The 19,166-nt window shown below is 39.3% G+C and overlaps 2 protein-coding genes across 9 annotated transcripts in view; one reads left to right on the plus strand and one right to left on the minus strand.

The window, feature by feature from the left end:
• CEP19 (centrosomal protein 19) overlaps window positions 1-17,989 on the minus strand; it is a 311,893-nt gene extending 293,904 nt beyond the window's left edge. For 2 of the 5 annotated variants that reach the window (XM_044070319.1, XM_044070323.1), the window contains exon 1: window positions 15,818-16,022. The gene's annotated coding sequence lies outside the window, so the exon portion shown is untranslated. The other 3 variants (XM_044070322.1, XM_044070320.1, XM_044070321.1) reach the window with 3 other exon arrangements.
• The window catches only part of PIGX (phosphatidylinositol glycan anchor biosynthesis class X), a 462,292-nt gene continuing 459,739 nt past the window's right edge, over window positions 16,614-19,166 (plus strand). For all 4 annotated transcript variants that reach the window (XM_044070313.1, XM_044070318.1, XM_044070314.1 and 1 more), the window contains exon 1: window positions 16,614-16,792. In XM_044070313.1, the coding sequence (XP_043926248.1) occupies window positions 16,714-16,792 (79 nt within the window). In that variant the 5' untranslated portion in view covers window positions 16,614-16,713. The remainder of the gene's footprint in view (window positions 16,793-19,166) is intronic.

A 19,166-nucleotide genomic window follows, 5' to 3' on the forward strand; every position in this document is an offset into this window, starting at 1 on the left:
AAACAGACTACAGATGGAGTCATGCAAAGCTCTGTGACTGACTTCAGCAGTAAACAGCCAGCAAGACTTTGTGTCTTAAGAAGACTTTGGATCCAGCACAGCATAGAAGCAGCGCAAATTAAAATACATTTTTCAACAATAACTCAGACTTCCACTCTTATGCAAGTCCTTAATGTTTTTGGACCAAAATATATTTTAAATATAAAATTGCGATTTTTTTTTTATCAAGAACCAGCTTAATGAGCTAAATTAAGTGTTGGGAGACCAGCAATATGTGTACATGTGGTTTAAAACAGACCTTTTTTTTTTTTTTTTTTAAATATAATAAAACTTCATTGCCGAGAATCATCTCAGAGGCTCCTCAGAGCTGTTAAGCATTGTCACTCTGTTTCCGTTACCATAGCAACCTAGGAGCATCTGTTTCTGTTAGTGTATCTGTGTACAGCATACCAGAGGCTCACGATGCGCATGAAGCAAAGCTTCACTTCACTGCAACTTCAAGCCTAAATTCCCTCCCTTTCAGCAAGGCAGCAGCCAGGAAAAGAATGAAGAGCAAACAGAAAAAAAAAAAACAACTCCCAACAAGCCACCACAAGAGATAACACATTCTTCTAGCCTTCCCACCTCTCACTCAGCAGATGTATAAAACTATTCTCTTCCAAAATATCCCAAATCACAGTTTTATCCACCCCCTTCCCCTGAATCCAGGCTAAAACACAAGCATCAGTAAACCTCGATCACAAGGTGCAACCCACAGCTTCCCAGAGATGAAAACGGCAACATACAACAGCTGCTAGCCTCAGCTGCATCCACACACACCATGTCAGGCTTAATCAAACAGCACTCGAAGCTATGATACCTGCCACAATTGATATTAACTATGTTTAGACAGAATATAATAATGACATTTGTACTTGCTGCCAGACACGGCTGCATCCACGCACACCATATCAGGATTGATCAAACAGTACTCAAAGCTATGATACCTGTCATAATTGATATTAACTATGTTTAGATAGAATAATGATGACATTTGTAGTAAGAGCTTGCTACTATTATTTAACCAGGATATAAGTAACATTTCTAAATCATACTTTAACTGAAAAAGGCATTAGTCTCCAAGACATCATTTTTTTTTCAAAACACTCTACTGTTACTGCTATTATGCATGGTGTTAATTTGTTACATTTGAAATGAAAAAAAAGACACCAAAGCAACACTGTAAATGCTGTCCCTAAGATGAGAATGTCTTGGTAATGTAAGTAGGAACACAGGTGCAATGCGACTCAAACAGGCAACAATAACTGTTTATTAACTACTGAAAGTAGTACATAAAATAATAAATCAATGGTTAAGCGCTTTCATCTGACTAAGCAGACTTCATCAGAACGATTAAACACAGATTTAAAACTCAAATATATAAACTTTTTTGGCGCCAAAAAATGTATGCCATTTAAAGTTTAAAAAGACAGTGGTTAACTCTTTACCCGTTCCTTCATAGCGAGAACATTTCTCTGCATGAATTAAAACCAACTCAATCCACATAATAAGAACATGCAAACCATCTTAAATCAAAACAAAATAAATGCTTGTTATGCATAATGCTACATAGAAACACTGCAATCCATAATACTACTATAAATAAATTCACTTTTTATATGTAGTTTATGTACACTATTTACATGCATTTCTTATTTTTTTGTATGCATGTTCAAGTACTTATATGGTTTTAAGGTACTATTTAGTGGATGTATTACCTTATTTCTTATTTATAGTAGTATTATGGATTGCAGTGTTTCTATGTAGCATTATGCATAACAAGCATTTATTTTGTTTTGATTTAAGATGATTTGCATGTTCTGATTATGTGGATTGAGTTGGTTTTAATTCATGCAGAGAAATGTTCTCGCTATGAAGGAACGGGTAAAGAGTTAAGCACTGCCTTTTTAAACTTTAAACGGCATACATTTTTGGCGTCAAAAAAAGTTTATATATTTGAGTTTTAAATCTGTGTTTAATCGTTCTGATGAAGTCTGCTTAGTCAGATGAAAGCGCGTAACCATTGATTTATTTTATGCACTACTTTCAGTAGTTAATATTGTTGCCTGTTCGAGTCGTGTTGCTACTTTGTTACATTTGAGTATGAACTCTGATAAATGGTACCTTGTTGAATTAATTACTTAAATTGTTACAAGTACAATCAATGAAAAATGAACAAGATAAGTATTCACTAAGTTCAAGTAGGGGAATAGAAACTTCTATGTTTATATGTTGCTTTGTTTGGCTTATATATAATGTAAATAGTAACCCATCTTGACCTACCTTTGTTTGTGAAGAATTATTGGACTCTTTGAACATTCTGAATAAATCATTACTGTTTCTCAGTTGTTTAAGTAACCTCCTTTTTTTTTAAATAAAAACATATGACAAGTGGTGTACCATATCAGCTGATACTTTGAGAGATGTAGTTGTAAAAGTTATTTATTTTTATTTGGGGGGGGGGCAGCTATCTTAGAATCAGTTTTTTGTTTCTTCTTTCTAGCATCAGTCCAAGGATTTGTTTCTTTTATTCTTTTAAGAATAGGGAAACATCCATTCCATTTCTTCTGGGATAGACACTGTTGTTTTTGATGAATATAGTAGCTTCTTCTAAGTCATTAAAGGTTCTCACCTCATTGGCAAAAAGTATTTTATCTTGGCTGGAAAGGTCAGCTGTGCTTTAATGTAGTTTTGTTTCAATAGTTTTATTATTGGCCAGGCTTTTTTTCCTTTGACCTAGTACTCTAGAAGAATATAATAATTGTCAAACCTTATCAGGCTTTGATTGTACTTGAGGGTGATTTTCTCCAAGCAGATTTTAATATTAGTTCCTTGTACAGAAACGAAAGAAATTTTATAACTATGGATCTAGGTGGAGATTATTTGTTGAGTTAGAAGCAGGTTTCCTCAGTGCTCTATGCGCCATTTTAATTCCAAATGAAAGTCCCTCATTCAAGTCTAAAAACTCAGGAATCCAGGTTGTTAAGAATGAAACAATGTCTTCATCTTCAGTGTTTTCAGGCTGACCAAATATCCTTATGTTGTTCCTCCTTTCCCTGTTTTCTAAGTCATCTATTTTATTAAGCAGCCATATATCCTGTTTAAGCAGAAATTCTTTTTGGAATTCTTCCTCTGAGTCTCCCTTCAATGTCATTTAGTGAAATCTCTGTATTTGTTATTTTTGTATGGTGGTGTTGTAATACTTCGTTAAGAGTATCAATCTGTTTTTTGAGAATTTAATTTGAGGTTTTCCAAGTCATTTTAAAGCCATCCATCTTCAAAGATAGCTTCTATAACGTAGATGTCATCAATTGCAGTTCTTTTTTCAAAGCAGCATCTAGATGAGAATTCCTCAAGTTGTTCATATTCACTGACTCAATATATCTCCAAGTTACTTGACAGGAAAATGTTTGTACATCTCCACCAAAATTGATATTTATGTAGTTTAGTAGTTTATCTATAGATTTCTGATGTTTTAAACTTGAAAATAATAAAATTTTCCTACATTATTTTACTAGTTTATGGAGCTCTTAAAATTCACTGCTCTCAGTTGGCCATCTAAGCTCCGCCCCTACGTGTGATTAAGGTTGTTGAAGAGTAGACATTCTAAGAAGAAATTGTTGTGTGCAGTCAGATTGCATTTTAAAAGTAGAAAGAATGCAGTTAGATAACATTTAGCTTAGCTGATTCAGCCTCATATAAATGTGATACGGTGTGTGTATGTACACAAAACAAATTAAAAAAATGATGCACTTATTTCACTCAATGTGGACATTACGTTGTTATCAGCAGCAGCAGTCAACAGAATCAGATCCCGAAGAGCAGAACTTATTTTGCCTTGCTAATCATGATTTATAGCAAACTGGCAAAACAAAACATTATCTTAGAAATTATGGTGTATTACAATGAACACAAACACTTTAAGTAGATGGTGGTTGTACTGGACACTTCCAAAATACTACAAACAATATTCCTGGAAGCGATTTTCACAAAAAAAGAAGAAAAAAAAAAACACACAAAGCAGCCTTACAGCAATCTCACAGTTCTCTTAACCTCAAGTCCTCTGCCTAAATACAAATTACATTACTTATCTTACTGCAGATCTTCCCCGGTAGTTTCATATCCTTCACCTGTAGGACTACAACTAGTAGATACTTAGTTGTAGATACTTTACTCAGCCCAGCTCAAAATCTTCTTAGTCCACCCTCACTCCTACACTTTAGCCAAAATGCAGTGCCTGAGGACCCAACTCCAGATCTCAGAAGCTCACAATGAAACAGCATCACATATTGAGAATGGGGAATAAAAGTAGACGGGAGAAAAAACACCCTCCTCTATACCAAAAGGTTGGGGGCAAGAGGGAGGGAATGGTGAATAATATGAAACTACCAACACAGATCTATCACTGCAGTAAGTATGTAGCATTCGTATCTAATGTTGGCTGAGCTAACTGATCATGAGTGGGATTTCACTGGAGACTGGTGATGCTCTGCAACAGTCTGTAGGAGGCCCGTATGAAAGTCCAGTTAAAGATGCTCAGCAAGGAAAGGAGCAGGAAACAGTGGCATCTCTGACACAGGTAATGCCATGGTGTGAGGTGTCAAAGGGTCTCCAAATGGGGGACCAGCAAATAAAGCAGGATGCATCTCAGAGGATATGTCACAGGAAGACGTTCTAAAACTCCCTGTAGAATACTCACAGGAAACAGAGCAAAGAAGATGTTCTCAGGCCACAAGAAAACTTAAGGAAAAAACTGTTTGATTTAATAGAGATGGATACACATATTAAGATAGATGAATGAAATACATTACTGAAAGTAAGAAAGATCCAAAATGTTAGGCTGGTAAAGCAAATGAACAAAGTAATCAGGACTATTAAGAGAAATTCAAGTGATATAACAAAAATAAATAGAATATATTACTGTACAGCTAAATTAATAATGGATAAAATGTTACCACAAGCATAAAGGAAGGGAAAGTATGATAAATGTGTAAAAGTAATATTTAAAAAAAGAAAGCTAAAGCACCAACCTGGGACAGAAATATTTTATAAAGGAATTTGAACAGGAAGGAGCATCAAAATATTTGGGAATAAATGAAGGGTTGGCAATAAAACCTGAAAAAATAAAGAATAAAGCTCAGGAAGGAATACTTCAGAAAACTAAACTAATACTGAAGACTGCCTTAAAAAAAAATCAGTGTATACCAAGATTACATATTCCTTACTCGAAACTGACTACATATACAGATATGCAATTGCATACACATTTGCTGACCCTGTCAGATCCAAGCATAGTGAAAGTTATAAAACAAGAGAAGCACTAGTCTTAAACAGGACACTTTTGCTTAACAGTAGCACTTTGGAAGAAAAGGAAGGGAAATCAAACAAGAAGAAGTTGCTAAAAATTAGATAGCAACTGAATCTCCCAAAACATTGTAACGTCCATTGAAAATGTTGAAGAAACAGACAAATGCAGGTTCTATAAAAGAAAATTGGAAAAGGTTGCACATCTTGTTGCTGGGAGTGAAGCACTCATGGCAGAGGATCTGTAGACAGAAAGGTACAATAATGTAGCAAGACCACTGCATTTGGGATTGTGCAAGCAGTACAACACAGAAGTAGTTGAGAAGCACTGGAACATGAACCACGAAGCATAATATGGAATGATGAAGTTTATATCATATGGGATCACTCATTATCAACAATTAAAAAAAGAAAACAGATGAAAGGAAACCAGATACAGCAGCCCATGAAAAAAAGACAAAAGTAGCATTAATCATTGAAATCATTACACGGATTACAGTGTCTTGTGTACAGAGAAACAGCTGATGGAATAAGATTTAAGTAGAAACAACACCAATGTGGAAGAAAGACGCTCAAAAAGCAAGACACATTGATAGGAATCTCTAGATTAAAAAAAAGACAAATCAGATTAAGTGAATGGCAGATGCAGAAAAACTTCAGCATAGAACTAAAATATTTTGCTTTCCATCTGAAGGATAATCTGTACCATGGACCAAGACACGAAAGGTGACAGGAACAAACTCTGGAACGACTGTTAGGCAAGGCGTGTCTCTTCATATTCTGTAGAATCCTCTCACTATTTACTTTCTTTTCTGATAGGTCTGTGTAGAACTACAGCTGTGCAGAAATACAAACATAGGACTACGAGAAGAATTGCTTCTTAATACAAAGATAATGCCTATGAACAGTTAAAAGCAAAGCCTCATCACAAACTTTGGAAGAGTAAAATGCAAACCCAAGGTCTGAATCTATAATGCTGGCAGCAGATGGAAAAGGATTTGTAAGGAGAAATAGCAGCAACATGGAAGAAAGATACTCAGTTCCGATAGTAGCAGGAACAATGGGTCTAATAAAAAAAGAATTTACAACTGTATTTAAATATACTACCAATGTACTTAAGCCCTTATGAAGTACAAAAGGAGGCAATTCTTGGCATATGGTGGATGCTTAGAGGACCACTCTTAGCGAACATCAAAGAAAGAAACAATACTAATTTCATGAAGTCTAACTGTACCCAGATTTAGGAATGGAGTCCATTCCTGTCCCGGTATTAAGAACCAAAAACACTTGAATAAGTTGCAAAGAGAGCCCTAAAAGGACAGACTCTTGGACAAACAATTCTTGTAACATGTAGTACAGTAATCCAAGGTGCTGATGTTTACATAGAACTTATGGACACAAGATACTCAAAGTCACAGGCATACACTGACACTTTGCAATAAAAGGCATCTGATCTCATGCTATGCAAGGTTTTGTCCTAAATTTAGAAAAAGTGACTGTCCAGCATAAGCAAACGTTCCATAGCCATGGGAGACTAAAAGTGCATTTGAGGGGGTCTTAGATGGCTATAGGTGAGTGTGCTGCAACAGAGATGGATACTGCCAGGAATTAAACAAACAAGGGTGTAGCACCCAGAAGTGGCTTGGAGATACTGTAGCAATTAACAACAACCAGGAGTCAGAAGTTAGATCATGGGTCGAAAGGACTAGCTTCCAAAAGGGCAAAAAGTTCTGAAGTTTAAAAAGAAAAAATATTACTTAGATCAAACAGGGGAGATGCGAGAAGTATGCAATACAAAATTATCCACATTGTCAGGTACTGCATCAAAAACTACTGAACAGTAATTATTGTCCAGACCATACAAGGAGGTTATAAATTTACATGGAGGTGTATACCACAGCCAGGTACAATCTTAAGCCAACAAGAGGACAGAAGCTAGTTCACATGGGAAAATGATTACCCATTCGAGAATGAGTAAATTAAGGCTTCCAAGGGAAAGTAGCATGCTAGAAAATCAGATGAGGTGGCTAAAATGGTGCCATGGAATGCTGTCCTTATGGATTGTAGAAGATGAAGGCTTTAAGAGCAAAAAAAAAAACAAACACCAGACAGGTGAAATAAGTGTCAAGCAGGAGAGGGAATCATCATGCAAAACCCTGCTGATGATGTCTGAAACAGATGCAAGTGTGCAACTCAACAAATTTACTTAGCAATACTCAACAGAAAAAGGATTAGAAGGTCAACATTGAACACTACAAATCACATGAAAATAAGATCCCCTCCACATATAACGACACCAAACTAATAAACACACTTTTTCCTACGTTTCTACAGGGGGACAATCCCCCCTGCACCCTCCCATGTAGGGGGCTCTGCCCCCCCATAAATTAAGTATACCAACTCCGAGATCATACTACAATGGGAAAAAGTTAATTTCCTAACCCCACTGTATCACGATCACCACAAACAATGTACACATAATGTCTATGTCACTTACCTGTATGGCCTAAAATACACATACAGAGTGGCAAAATAAACACTATATAAAAATAGTATAAATTCCTGCACTATATAAATAACAACTATAGAAATAAAAATTACACCATCTCATAGTGAAACCACAAGATTAACAGATTAAACTATAACATTTACATGTTTGATGATGCACTATTCAATATTATACATTTTAGACGTTATGGTATCGATGTTTTGATTTTAGTGTTATGGGTTTTAGATGTTTTGAAGGGGAACCCTCAGAAAACACTACATCAGACCACAAATCAAACTCCTAGCAAGGAGATCACCTCAAACACTCCACATCAGACATACACTTAAACAAGGTGCTAGTATGGGTGAGAGCTCTAATCAACCTGACAAAAAAACAAATAAAGTCATATACAGGATCACTGTAACACACCAACATCTGCCCCTTGACATTGCTAATAAAGTGTCTAGGGAACGTGTTAATACAAAGGAAAACAGCCTCAAAAGAAACTATATTTTGTTACATAATTAAATGTTTCCCTACTGGAGTATGTTACCATGTAACAAAGGTTCAGAAGGAATCCACAACTGACTGTTCAATTGCCTCTTCTCCCTTCCCACACCCTACCCAAAGATCCTATAGATAATAACACTGACCAGCAGAGAGAGACAAACTTTCCCTTCCATTGCTATCCTTCTTGTATTTTTTATCCTAAGGCAATGTAAAAAATGCTCACTAAAAATGAACTCTTACTCAACCAAATTGATTTTATCTGCAAAAGGTGTAAACACACAGCCGATTTGAAATCCCACACATGTAGTTAATATCACACCATTTCACCCCTGCACATATAAATGCAGCATCCTCATATTAGCACAAAGAACTCATACGGTGATGCCATTATGAAATTAGTACCCAAACCTCCTAAAACTTAGAAAAATAGATTATCAAAAATCCCCACCTCAAACAGATCCACTACAAGCACCTCTTCATCAACATGTCACAATCAAAACATCCTAGAGTTTAACAAGAATAAATCAACTCGTGGAACTTCCTAGTAATTACAGATTACATTGTTAAGCACACTAATTCAGCACTCACCAGGCTGAATAAGAACAGGTTTACAATTAGCTGTATTTTAAGAACCAGAGATGCCAGTATTTCAAAAGCCCTCACCTGGAGGATCAAGTATAATTAAGACATGATCACAGAACATGCTCAAGTGAATGCTGTAGTACATAACCCACAAAAGGCAGACAGAAGGATTTGGTGAAAATTGCTATGCATGCTTCCATCAATGACACTCTGGTCTTGAGTGCCCCCCCCCCACTCACCAAAAACAATCCCTGGATTCAAAGAAAGGATAATAGGTTTAATAAGTTAGATAAGTAGCTAGTGTAACTCCAAAGTGATCCAGTGTGCAGCTCTCTGAAATGAGAAGATCAAAAATTCTACTTGCTTTACCAGTGTTGGCCTACATCTGTCACTCAAGGGGTTCTGCATATTTGTCAATGCCTTTGCTAACCTCATTTCGCCGTTTTTGGGCATAGTTTATCGAATGAACATTCCAACCTAACCAACAAATCAAATCATAAATTAGACAACATCAAGGTGACCCTTCTCAATGCCAGGAGTCTGATCCGGGGTCACTTCTGCATCTGGAATGAGTCCAAGTCTATGTAGTGAGAGACATGGTTCAAATGTAATGACAGCACCCTTCTGTACCGGATTCCTGTACATATCACACCTTTAAGCCCACTAGAAATTGTAGCACAGTCTCAGTTTTCATCGGGGATTCAGCCCTTTCACAGTGATACCTAAATACCCCCAAGTGAGCTCAAAGAACTCAAGCTTACACTAGGCAAGTCAGACCTTCAACTTATATTTATAACATACAATATATACTACGTATAAACTCCTACAATAATGATAAAAGCCTCAAGAATTTGATATAATTTAATCCATCCGCAACCTTTTTTTCCCAGGTTTGTACATGGGGTCGGGTTGTCACAGCTGTAACAGTGACAATCATCCAGAGCCAAAGTTTACACCACCAGGGTGGCTAGCTCTGCAGCAGTAGTTCTTCCACACCACACATTCGCAGGCACACTCACACCTATGACCAATTCACCTACTGTATGTCTTTGGAATGTGGGAGGAAACCAACGCAAACACAGGGAGGACAAAGTACATCTTTATCTGCACTTTTTTCAAATAATACAGCATTTAAATTGATTTATTTGTGTTGCATTGAATACTATCTAGCTGGAAGTTGTGGCTCTGTTTTTTCAGTTAGTTCCCCTCACCCTCCCTGCTTTTGTTTTGGTGTTAATCTTGGTGGCTTTGAAACTGCCCACCCCTCTTGTAAATTTGCATTTGGATACTCCTCCTGGGCCCATCACATTTGCTCACAAAAAAAAAAAGTTGCACTTTATTCATCTGCTTTCACTGTATTTGTATTTCTTCCTACTTTATTTTGTTTTTACGTCATCTTAAAAGTACACAGTTGTATTTATTACTGCTTGGTGCAACTATCATTCTAAGTCTTTTGGTTTAAGCACTTGGGCTTCAGACCAGTTATTTTACATTAAGGTTTGTGGTCTGCACTGTTGTGGCAGGACAGGTAGCTAACATCCTTCGGAGTTTGGAGCTGCTGATTGAGGGCTCAGTGTCTGTTATTCTAAAAGTGTATTAATTCTGGTTTACGCACTTGGGCTTCAGGCCAGTTATTTTACATTAAGAAGATCTGTGGTCTGCACTCTTGTGGGAGGAGAGGCTGGACTCTGCCCTTCTGAGCTGGGAATTTCTGGTTAAAGGCTTATAGTGCCTGCATATTTTAACTGTTTCTTACTGAAATTGGTGCGCCTTGTTTCCTGTAGCATAGACTAGATCCAGGCCTGCTGAATCTAGCTTTGTTTGTATAACTTGAGCACTAATCCAGACCTTCTGTTTTGGAGAAGGTTCCCCTGCACCCCAGTGGTAGGAGTGTGCAGTTAGAACTTGTCTGAAGACTACAAAAACAGGGCTCAGCTTTGAGATTTTTTTACTGGTTACTTGGGGAATTTGTTTAAAAGCCTTTTCTGATTGCTTGTAGTCATCTAAAGCTGTTTAAGTGTATTTTTTACTGTTTGGAGTCATTTAAAGCTGTTGTGTATTTTTACTGTTTTTGCCTTATCTTTTAAAAAAAAAAAAATGTCCCTGTTTCCCACCTTTCTAAGCAAGTATAGTCCAGTTTTCAGGATAGTGCTGAATTCAGGGCAGCGTTATACGTTTCCGAGTTGCCCATACCTTACTTGGATAGAAGGAGGTTTCTCTGTTCACCTGCGAGAGGGGGAGCTTTGAGCAGCCATCTGTCCCTGGAGGAGTGGTTCCAGCCCAGAAGTTAGTAGTTTATAGGCCATTTTGGGCTAATTTCTATCTCTTTCATTTCCCTGCTGTAAAAAAAACATGTTTGCACGGTTTTGCACCTCCGGGCAGCACCAGTTAGCTAGGGCTAAATTATTCCCGGCTCCACAAAGTCTCCTCTTCAGTTTTTCCCTTGAAAGTAGTCTAACTCTCAACCTAAGCACTTAAAAAGCATCCTACAACTCCAGCACTTGCTCAGACCTAATAGCAAGCACTTATATACCCCGACACTTAATTCCCCAGCAGGGCAATACTCATTATTCACCTCTCACCAACCAAGCGACTAAGCAGCTCACCCTACTATTCAGGCATGACCAAAGGGCAATTTTAGGTATACTCTCCAGTCCAGCTGGTGAACCTGGGTATCCTGAGGCAATGTTACAACTGTCTCATGTACACAAACCCTCTCCTCCTACCACAAAACATTAACATATGTGAGAGATGCAATTATATAGCTAAATTGGAGGCTAAGCTCTCTCCACCCAAGACTGGAACAGGCAGTCATGAGGAGAAAGTTAACACTTGCAACACACCTCCAGCCTCACATAGACATACTAAGCCAACACTGGCAAAAAATACACATAAATACACAAACTCATACTCGGAGGCTGTAAATAAAAACCTGCAAAAGCATCAGAGACCTCCAAAGCAGACACCCAAAAAACTTGCACCTCCCGTCACAAACCAGACAACACATAAAACACAAAAATAAGTGTGCCGCACAATCACAGCCCTTAAGGCGAAATAACATACCCAACACACTAGTAATAGGAGACTCTATAATCAGGCACACTGACGTCCCACTCACTAGGCTGGACAAGGAGAAGGTTACTGTTAGCTGCCTGTCGGGAGCCAGAATCCGCCACATAACACACGCACTCAGGTCACTCCAGAACAAGTACAGATATGACTGTCATTGTTCATGTTGGTATGAATGACCTGAGACGTACATCCATGGACTACATAAAAAGAGACATGGAAGAGCTCTCTGATCATGTAGCCCAGCCGGGTATGACCCTGACTAGCATCCTGCCCTCACCAAGAATAATACCGCAGTATAAAGAAAAAATGATCAGTTTCAACAATTGGCTAAGCTTCTAGTGTCACTCAAAGAGGATCCAGTGTCTGTCAGCCTGGGACGACATGCTCGACAGGACTCATTGCTTCGCAAGAGACGGCTTGCACCTGTCATCCCTAGGCTTTCGAGTACCAGCCAAGGCTCTTGCTGCCCCCATAGTGCCTTTTTTAGGCAAGGCTCAAAAGTCAAACCCACCTCCGTAAACAGTACAAATAAAAAATGAGGGTTATGCTACTCAATGCCAGGAGTTTAAATCTCAAAATGCACGCACTCTAAGCACTCCTCAGTATGGAGAACGTCGACATCTGTGCAAACTGAAATCTGGTTCAAGGCTCCACAGAGCACCCCAGCACTACCGGGCTACAACTCATACCACACATTTCGGCCACAGAACATGGACCGAAACACAAAAGGAGGGGGTGTATCCATATTCATTAAGGATACCTACACCTCCAGGTTAGTGGGGCTTCATGATACTCTGAGATCATCCATGTGCAACTAACATCAGGCAAACCTGCAATGCAAATTGTGGCCTGCTACAAATCACCCTCCATGACCCAGGACCACCACTCCACCTTTCTGGAAACATTGGAAAACATGAAGGTCCTACTGAACACCCTGATATTGGGTAATTTCAATTACCCTACCGTTAACTGGGAAAACTACTCAAGTACAAACTCCCAGGTCCAGCGCTTCCTGGAATTTATCAACTCAAATGCCCTGGATCAGCTGGTAAACTCCCCTACCAGGGGTGAAAACATATTAGACCTAGTCATCACCAACAAGGGCGACAGGTGTTCCGCACCGGAGGTCAACCTGTCACTGGTTAGATCAGACCATAAACTAATCACTCTGGATGTCCACACCACACCACCAACCAAGGAAACCACAGTGAAAAACTTTTCTATAGCAAACTTCAACTTACTTAAGACAGAGGTGGCAAGTTTCACAGCCCCCACGCTAAAGGATAACAGTGTCCAAGATGCAGGAACCTTTACAAATGCACTCTATGAGCACCTGCAAGGATGCATGGATCATGCCATCCCTAGCAAAACCAAGACTCATTCCTCTAAGATAAGGAAACCAGTCTGGTGGACCCCTGTCATAAACAGGCTATATAATAGAAAGAGGAAACTAGTTCAGAAAAAAAAAAAGCAAATCACAAGAAGGAAAGACATCCCTGATCAGTATCAGTAAGAAACTAAGGTCTCTCATAAAATCCTCCAAGGCTAACTTCGAAAAAAAAATAGCCAAGGATTCGAAAGATAACCACAATGCCTTCTTTAGCTATGTCAAGAATCTAAGTGGCAACTAGCAGACATGCTCTGAGCTAGTGCAAAATAGCACAAAATATACTGAACCTACTGATATTTCCAACATCCTGGCATATAGATTCAGTGCAAACTTCACCCTCTCTCACCCCCAGGGCCCACAATAATACCGGAAAAGTGTAGTGTCCCAGAAATCACAGATGCACAGGTGAAAACAGCCCTTTCAAAAGCCAAAAGCACAGCGTCAATGGGGCTAGATGGTGTCCCAGGCTGCGTCTTGCATGAACTACAGAACAAACTAACCCCCCACCTAAACACACTGTTCAACCTCAGCCTCTCCACAGGCTATGTGCCCATAGAATGGCGCACAGCAATGGTTATTCTGCTCCACAAAGGAAGGGCCACAACTGACCCTGGTAACTATCGACCCATAAGCCCAACTAGCCTGGTCTGCAAGGCTAAGGAGCACATCATCATGGAACTAATTAACAAAGACATTGGGAACCACCAAACACTTGACCTGACCCAGTTCGGCTTTGTTAAGGGCAGATCATGCCTACTAAACCTGGTTGACTTCTTTGAGACAGTCACCAAAACCATTTGAGGGGAAGGTGGTTCACACAGCCTACCTTGACCTTGCCAAGGCTTTTGACACCATCCCCACTCGGGAAATATAGAAAAACTCATCAGCCTGAACATAAACCCCCATGTCACGAGATGGGTTGCCAACTAGCTTACAGACAGAACTCACACAGTAAGAATAGCGGGCTCCAGGTCCAACTCTAAACCAGTCACAAGTGGTGTCCCACAAGGCTCAGTCCTGGGAACCCTACTGTTCGGCATATACTTCTCAGAAGTACAGGCAAACACAGGAGGACTATGGCTAACCAAATTTGCCGATGACTGCAAACTGGGAGCCATAACTGACTCTCTGGCTGACACGGACATTCTCCAAAAGGGCCTTACTGAGACGGACATGGTGTCAAAGTCAAGGTCTCAAGCTAAACGCCAAAAAATACATAGTCATCCTGTTTGGGAAAAACAAAACACCCATTAATTACCACATAGGTGGCAGCCCCCTTAATACAGAAGAGGTAATAAGAGATCTGGGGACCCAGGTAGATAGTAATCTCTCCTTTGACAATCATATTGCCAAAGTAGTTAGGAAATCCTTCTATGCAGCCCAGCTAATTACTAAAGGGTTCGCATCTAGAAATAAAGAGGTTATAGTGCCCCTCTACTCATCACTCATCAGACCCATCATAGAGTACAATGCCCCATTTGGGATGTACCTCACAAGACACTTCCAACAGCTGGAAAGACCACAAAAGTACCTCACCAAGAGGATTACTGGCCTCAGACATATGTCCTATGCAGCCTGACTGGAAAAACTCTAGCTGTATTCAGTGGCATATCGCTTACTCAGAGGGGATCTCTGCCTGACTTACAAAGCCATGTCCAACTCAGAACTGATGGACATGCTCCACCTAAAGAAATCCAAGTCACTGTGAGACACTCGCTCTAGTGAGCTAAACCTCACCACAATATGCTGGAGGGATAGATTCCTGTCACAGAGACTCTCTATGCTTTGGAACAAAATTCCTAACTAGATTACGACGGTGGTGCTGCGGTAGCGTTGTCGCCTCACAGTAAGACGTTGTCCTGTCTGATTCTCAGCTTCAGCATCTTTTGTGTACCTTTGTTGAAGGTTGCGCGTCAGGGCTGGCAACTCGGCACGTAAAAATTTACTACCAGTCATTAGCGGACCGGAGTTCTGCTGTGGCGACCCCTAACCGGGAAAAGCCGAAAGACACACAAACAAATTAGGTAGAGCCCCTCACGAACACCCTTCAAAGTGAAACCTTGACGAGTGGATGAGTAACAGAAAATACACCCCTGGGATCACTTCACTGGCTCTTCTTGACAGAAGCTCAGTTAATTAATGGGGCGGCAAAAGCTGACACACTCTGGCTAGGCTTATAAATGTCCTCGGGCAGATTTCATAGGTAGATACTAGGCTGACTCTGCACACAAAGCACCCCAGCCGAAAATCGAACAGAGGAACCTCTTGCTACGAGGCGGCAATGTTATAAAAGTAAAAAAAAAATTGTAAAAGAAGTGTGGGCAACTTTGCACAGTGCGACTTTTAGAATGAAAAAAAATTGGCTTTTCGGCGGCGTTATCGTTTAGAGTTATCTAATAAAAGTTAGACGTTTATGCATAATACAATCTTACCGATGTTTTGGGTTTTCTCCTCGTGTAGTGTGAACACGCAACCTATAAATTGGTACTGGTCTGGAAATACAGATGGGATCAAACTGCTTGGAAATCACATCACTTTGTGGATTTTGCAAACAGTCGCATCAGAGGGAAATTCAAGACCCAAACGCCAACCGCAATTACTACTACCACCAGTTAATAATCAGGATTGCAGTTTTTCATTCCTACCAGAGCATATTTCATCAAAACTTTTCCGGTACCCTCATATCGTCATGACAACCATAGCTTCGAGTACCTACCTTTACCCGGATATGCATTTACGCTACTGGGACTCCGTTAATACCGGTTATTAAAACAAATGCGATTTGATACTTATTTATAGATCCCATATCACCTCAGTTTAAAAAAAATCCAATAAAAACACCGCGCTTAAAGTTTTCTGTTAGTCAATAAAAATGTTATAAATTAAGCATAAGTGCATATCCTGGAAACAACCTTTCTCTACCGCCTTCAGACATATATGCTTCCGGTCAAAACAATTACACAAAACTCTGTGGACTCCCATCATCAGATTCGCCACCACACCAACATAACGCTTGTTTATACCGATGTGCAGTTTAATTCTAGAAAAGTCACACCTATATGCGCAGTAGCAAACGCGCAGGGTGATCTTTCTTGGACTACGTCTATATAACAACAATCATCTATTTTTATTAACTACAAATATAGAATCCTCTCTCCCTTCCCACCTCGGTGTTTCTCCTCAGCGAATCTGTTACTGAACTATCATAGTTCAATTTGACAGGTGAGAAAAAAGTTTGATGATACTGACTCTTAAGTAACCAATTCACTCGTTATTCTGCATCAGGACTTAACGTTCTCTACTATCGCCAAATTTCTTTCGACCAACTATGTTTTCCTTTTTTCTGTCGTATTGTAAGATTTTTGTTGAGTTTAGTTTGATCATCTGCATTGCACATTACTCATTTGGTAAGTACCTATTAAATACTGTAATTTTTGAAATGTATACCTTTATCAAATTGTAACACTTAATGTTTAAATCACAATTTAATCTATACTGCTTTGCATTTTTCATTAAAATACAGAATGTGGCATAGTAACTTATTTTAATCAGAATGTGCATATTTGCCTTCCCGTAGTATTTACTTCTATTAATAGTCTAAATGTAATTTGAAAGTGTTTGCATGCCGTAACGACTACGTATAACGGTATATTACTGAAGTCGTAAGAGGATAAACTCTTCGTGGCTGCTTTTTGAACCACGAGAAACACACTTAAAAAGCTACAACGTATATATGTGTGTTGTCAGAATTATTTGTATGGCCATTCAGCAGTACCTCCTCCAGTCATTTACGTTGGGAAAGCCTAAGCAGACGTGCTAGTTCTCAACCTTTTATATCCAAAATGAGGGGAAAATCCAAAAAATAATCGAGTATTTTTTATCAGTACTGTTAATCCAAAAAGATGATTATTTTCTGAAGTAAAAGGCTGTAGCTCTGTTATAAAGTGCCTCTCAACTGTACAGCTTTTTGCAGAATGCCCAGATTTTTGTTACATATTTTTGGTCCGTTTTTCATATAATTGTGATTTTCAGGCAAATTAGTGGAAATCTTTCAAGAATGAAGTTTGGAAACTATGACATACATTTGAGTTGCAGACTTCCTACCCTTAACAGAATTAATGTTAATGCAAAGCTTGTCATTCTATCAACTTTCTAAGTTTGTAATTGTAAGAGCAGTATAAAAATAATCCTTATTTTTGGGCCTTTGTCCCACTTTTATTTAGGGCTTTGGCCAGATTTCTTGCTCTAAGAGGTTCGATCGCCTTTTTCCCCAAATCTTCAGGTGGAAAGGGGGATAGGAAGGAAATAGCAAAATTTGAGAGAAAGGCATTGCGGGATTATTGCACTAAAATATAACCCATATTTTTTGTTAATTACTACTATAATTTTATTTTTAATTTTTCATAAAGAAACGCACCAGTTCTAAAAGAGATAAAAATGAATTAAAGAACAGTACCAATAGACAAAGTCGAGCAACGTCTAGGGCGGAGGTGTAGATTTTCAAAGTTTCGCGATTGGCTAGATGCGTGCGGTTGTACGTCTGGTCGGCGCCAATCCTTTGACTTTTCAGCCCGCGCCGCGAGTATTGAATAATCAAAGGGCGCAGTAATGACAGAGGGTGAGAGGTAAGTTGTTTTACTTCTAGTAAAATTTTGAGGGATAATCAAATCCATGGGGCACGTTTGTTACTATTTTCCTTCAAACTGTCTGATTTTATGCAGTGCGACAGACATCGTTTTATGTTTGTGCTCTATGCAGTGCGATAGACATAGTTTCATGTTTGTGCTCTTTCGGTATCTTGGCGTTTTTCAGCGGATACTTGCTTTAAAACATTTTGAAACGTTATTTGTATTTTTTCTATTTAGCCTAGTACCTACTTATGAACCTGTACTCGCTTAGCAATGTCTTGACAGCGTTTAGGACAAACTCTGTTGTAGGCTAGCTGAGCTCTTGGGAGTTTAGTTACTGCTGCTAGTTTGCATTCACTAACTTTTGGTTACCCATAAGCTCCTGATACTTGTTTTGTCTTCTGTGGAGTAGATGCTAAATAAGTGGCACAGAACAGAGCCCTGTGGGACCTCACTTGCGGAAAGTCTTTTTATTGATGTGGCAAGCACTATCCTTACTCCTGTGTCCCGTTTGTATGTCAGTTTCCAATTGGGTGACATGGGGGTTTATTCTTGGCCCGTTAAGCTTATCCACGATGCTCAAGCGAGGTGTAGTCAAAGGCTTTGGCGGGATCAGGATAGGCACGGTCTTCCGTCATCCATCACGTTGGCAATTTGTTTTTTAAGAAGTTCAGTAATGAGCAGACATGAGCTGCCGTTAATGAAACCAAGCTGCTGGGGGGGGGGGGGGCACACTCCCCGTGTCCTTATTGATTAGTTCTATGAAGTCTTTCTCTCGTTTTGTATACGAGGCAGGTCAGACTAGAGGAATATTGCCTGGGTCATTGCATAGCCCTCCCGTGTGCAGAGGTATGACGTGCTGTCCTCCACTCACTTGGCATGAAACTAGTTTGGAGGCTGGTCATGAAAGTGTTTTTAGAGGCATAGAAATAGTTTTTTCCTGCTGGTGGGATTTTGTCAGGTCCATTGGAATGCATAATTGTTGGCCTTTTGAGAGCACCTCCAGGACCTGGTCCTGTGTAGTCACTAGGCTTGTGTGGTTTCCTGATAGTTTTGTGAGATGAGGGGGTGAAGTTTGAGCAGAATGCCAACTGGTAGGTTTGTTCTATTTACAGTTAGCTATTGCCCATGAGATTATAGATGTGGTGGGAAA

Source organism: Protopterus annectens, chromosome 4.part1, assembly GCF_019279795.1.
Source record: "Protopterus annectens isolate FY-2018-M chromosome 4.part1, PAN1.0, whole genome shotgun sequence".
NCBI lineage: Eukaryota > Metazoa > Chordata > Ceratodontiformes > Protopteridae > Protopterus > Protopterus annectens.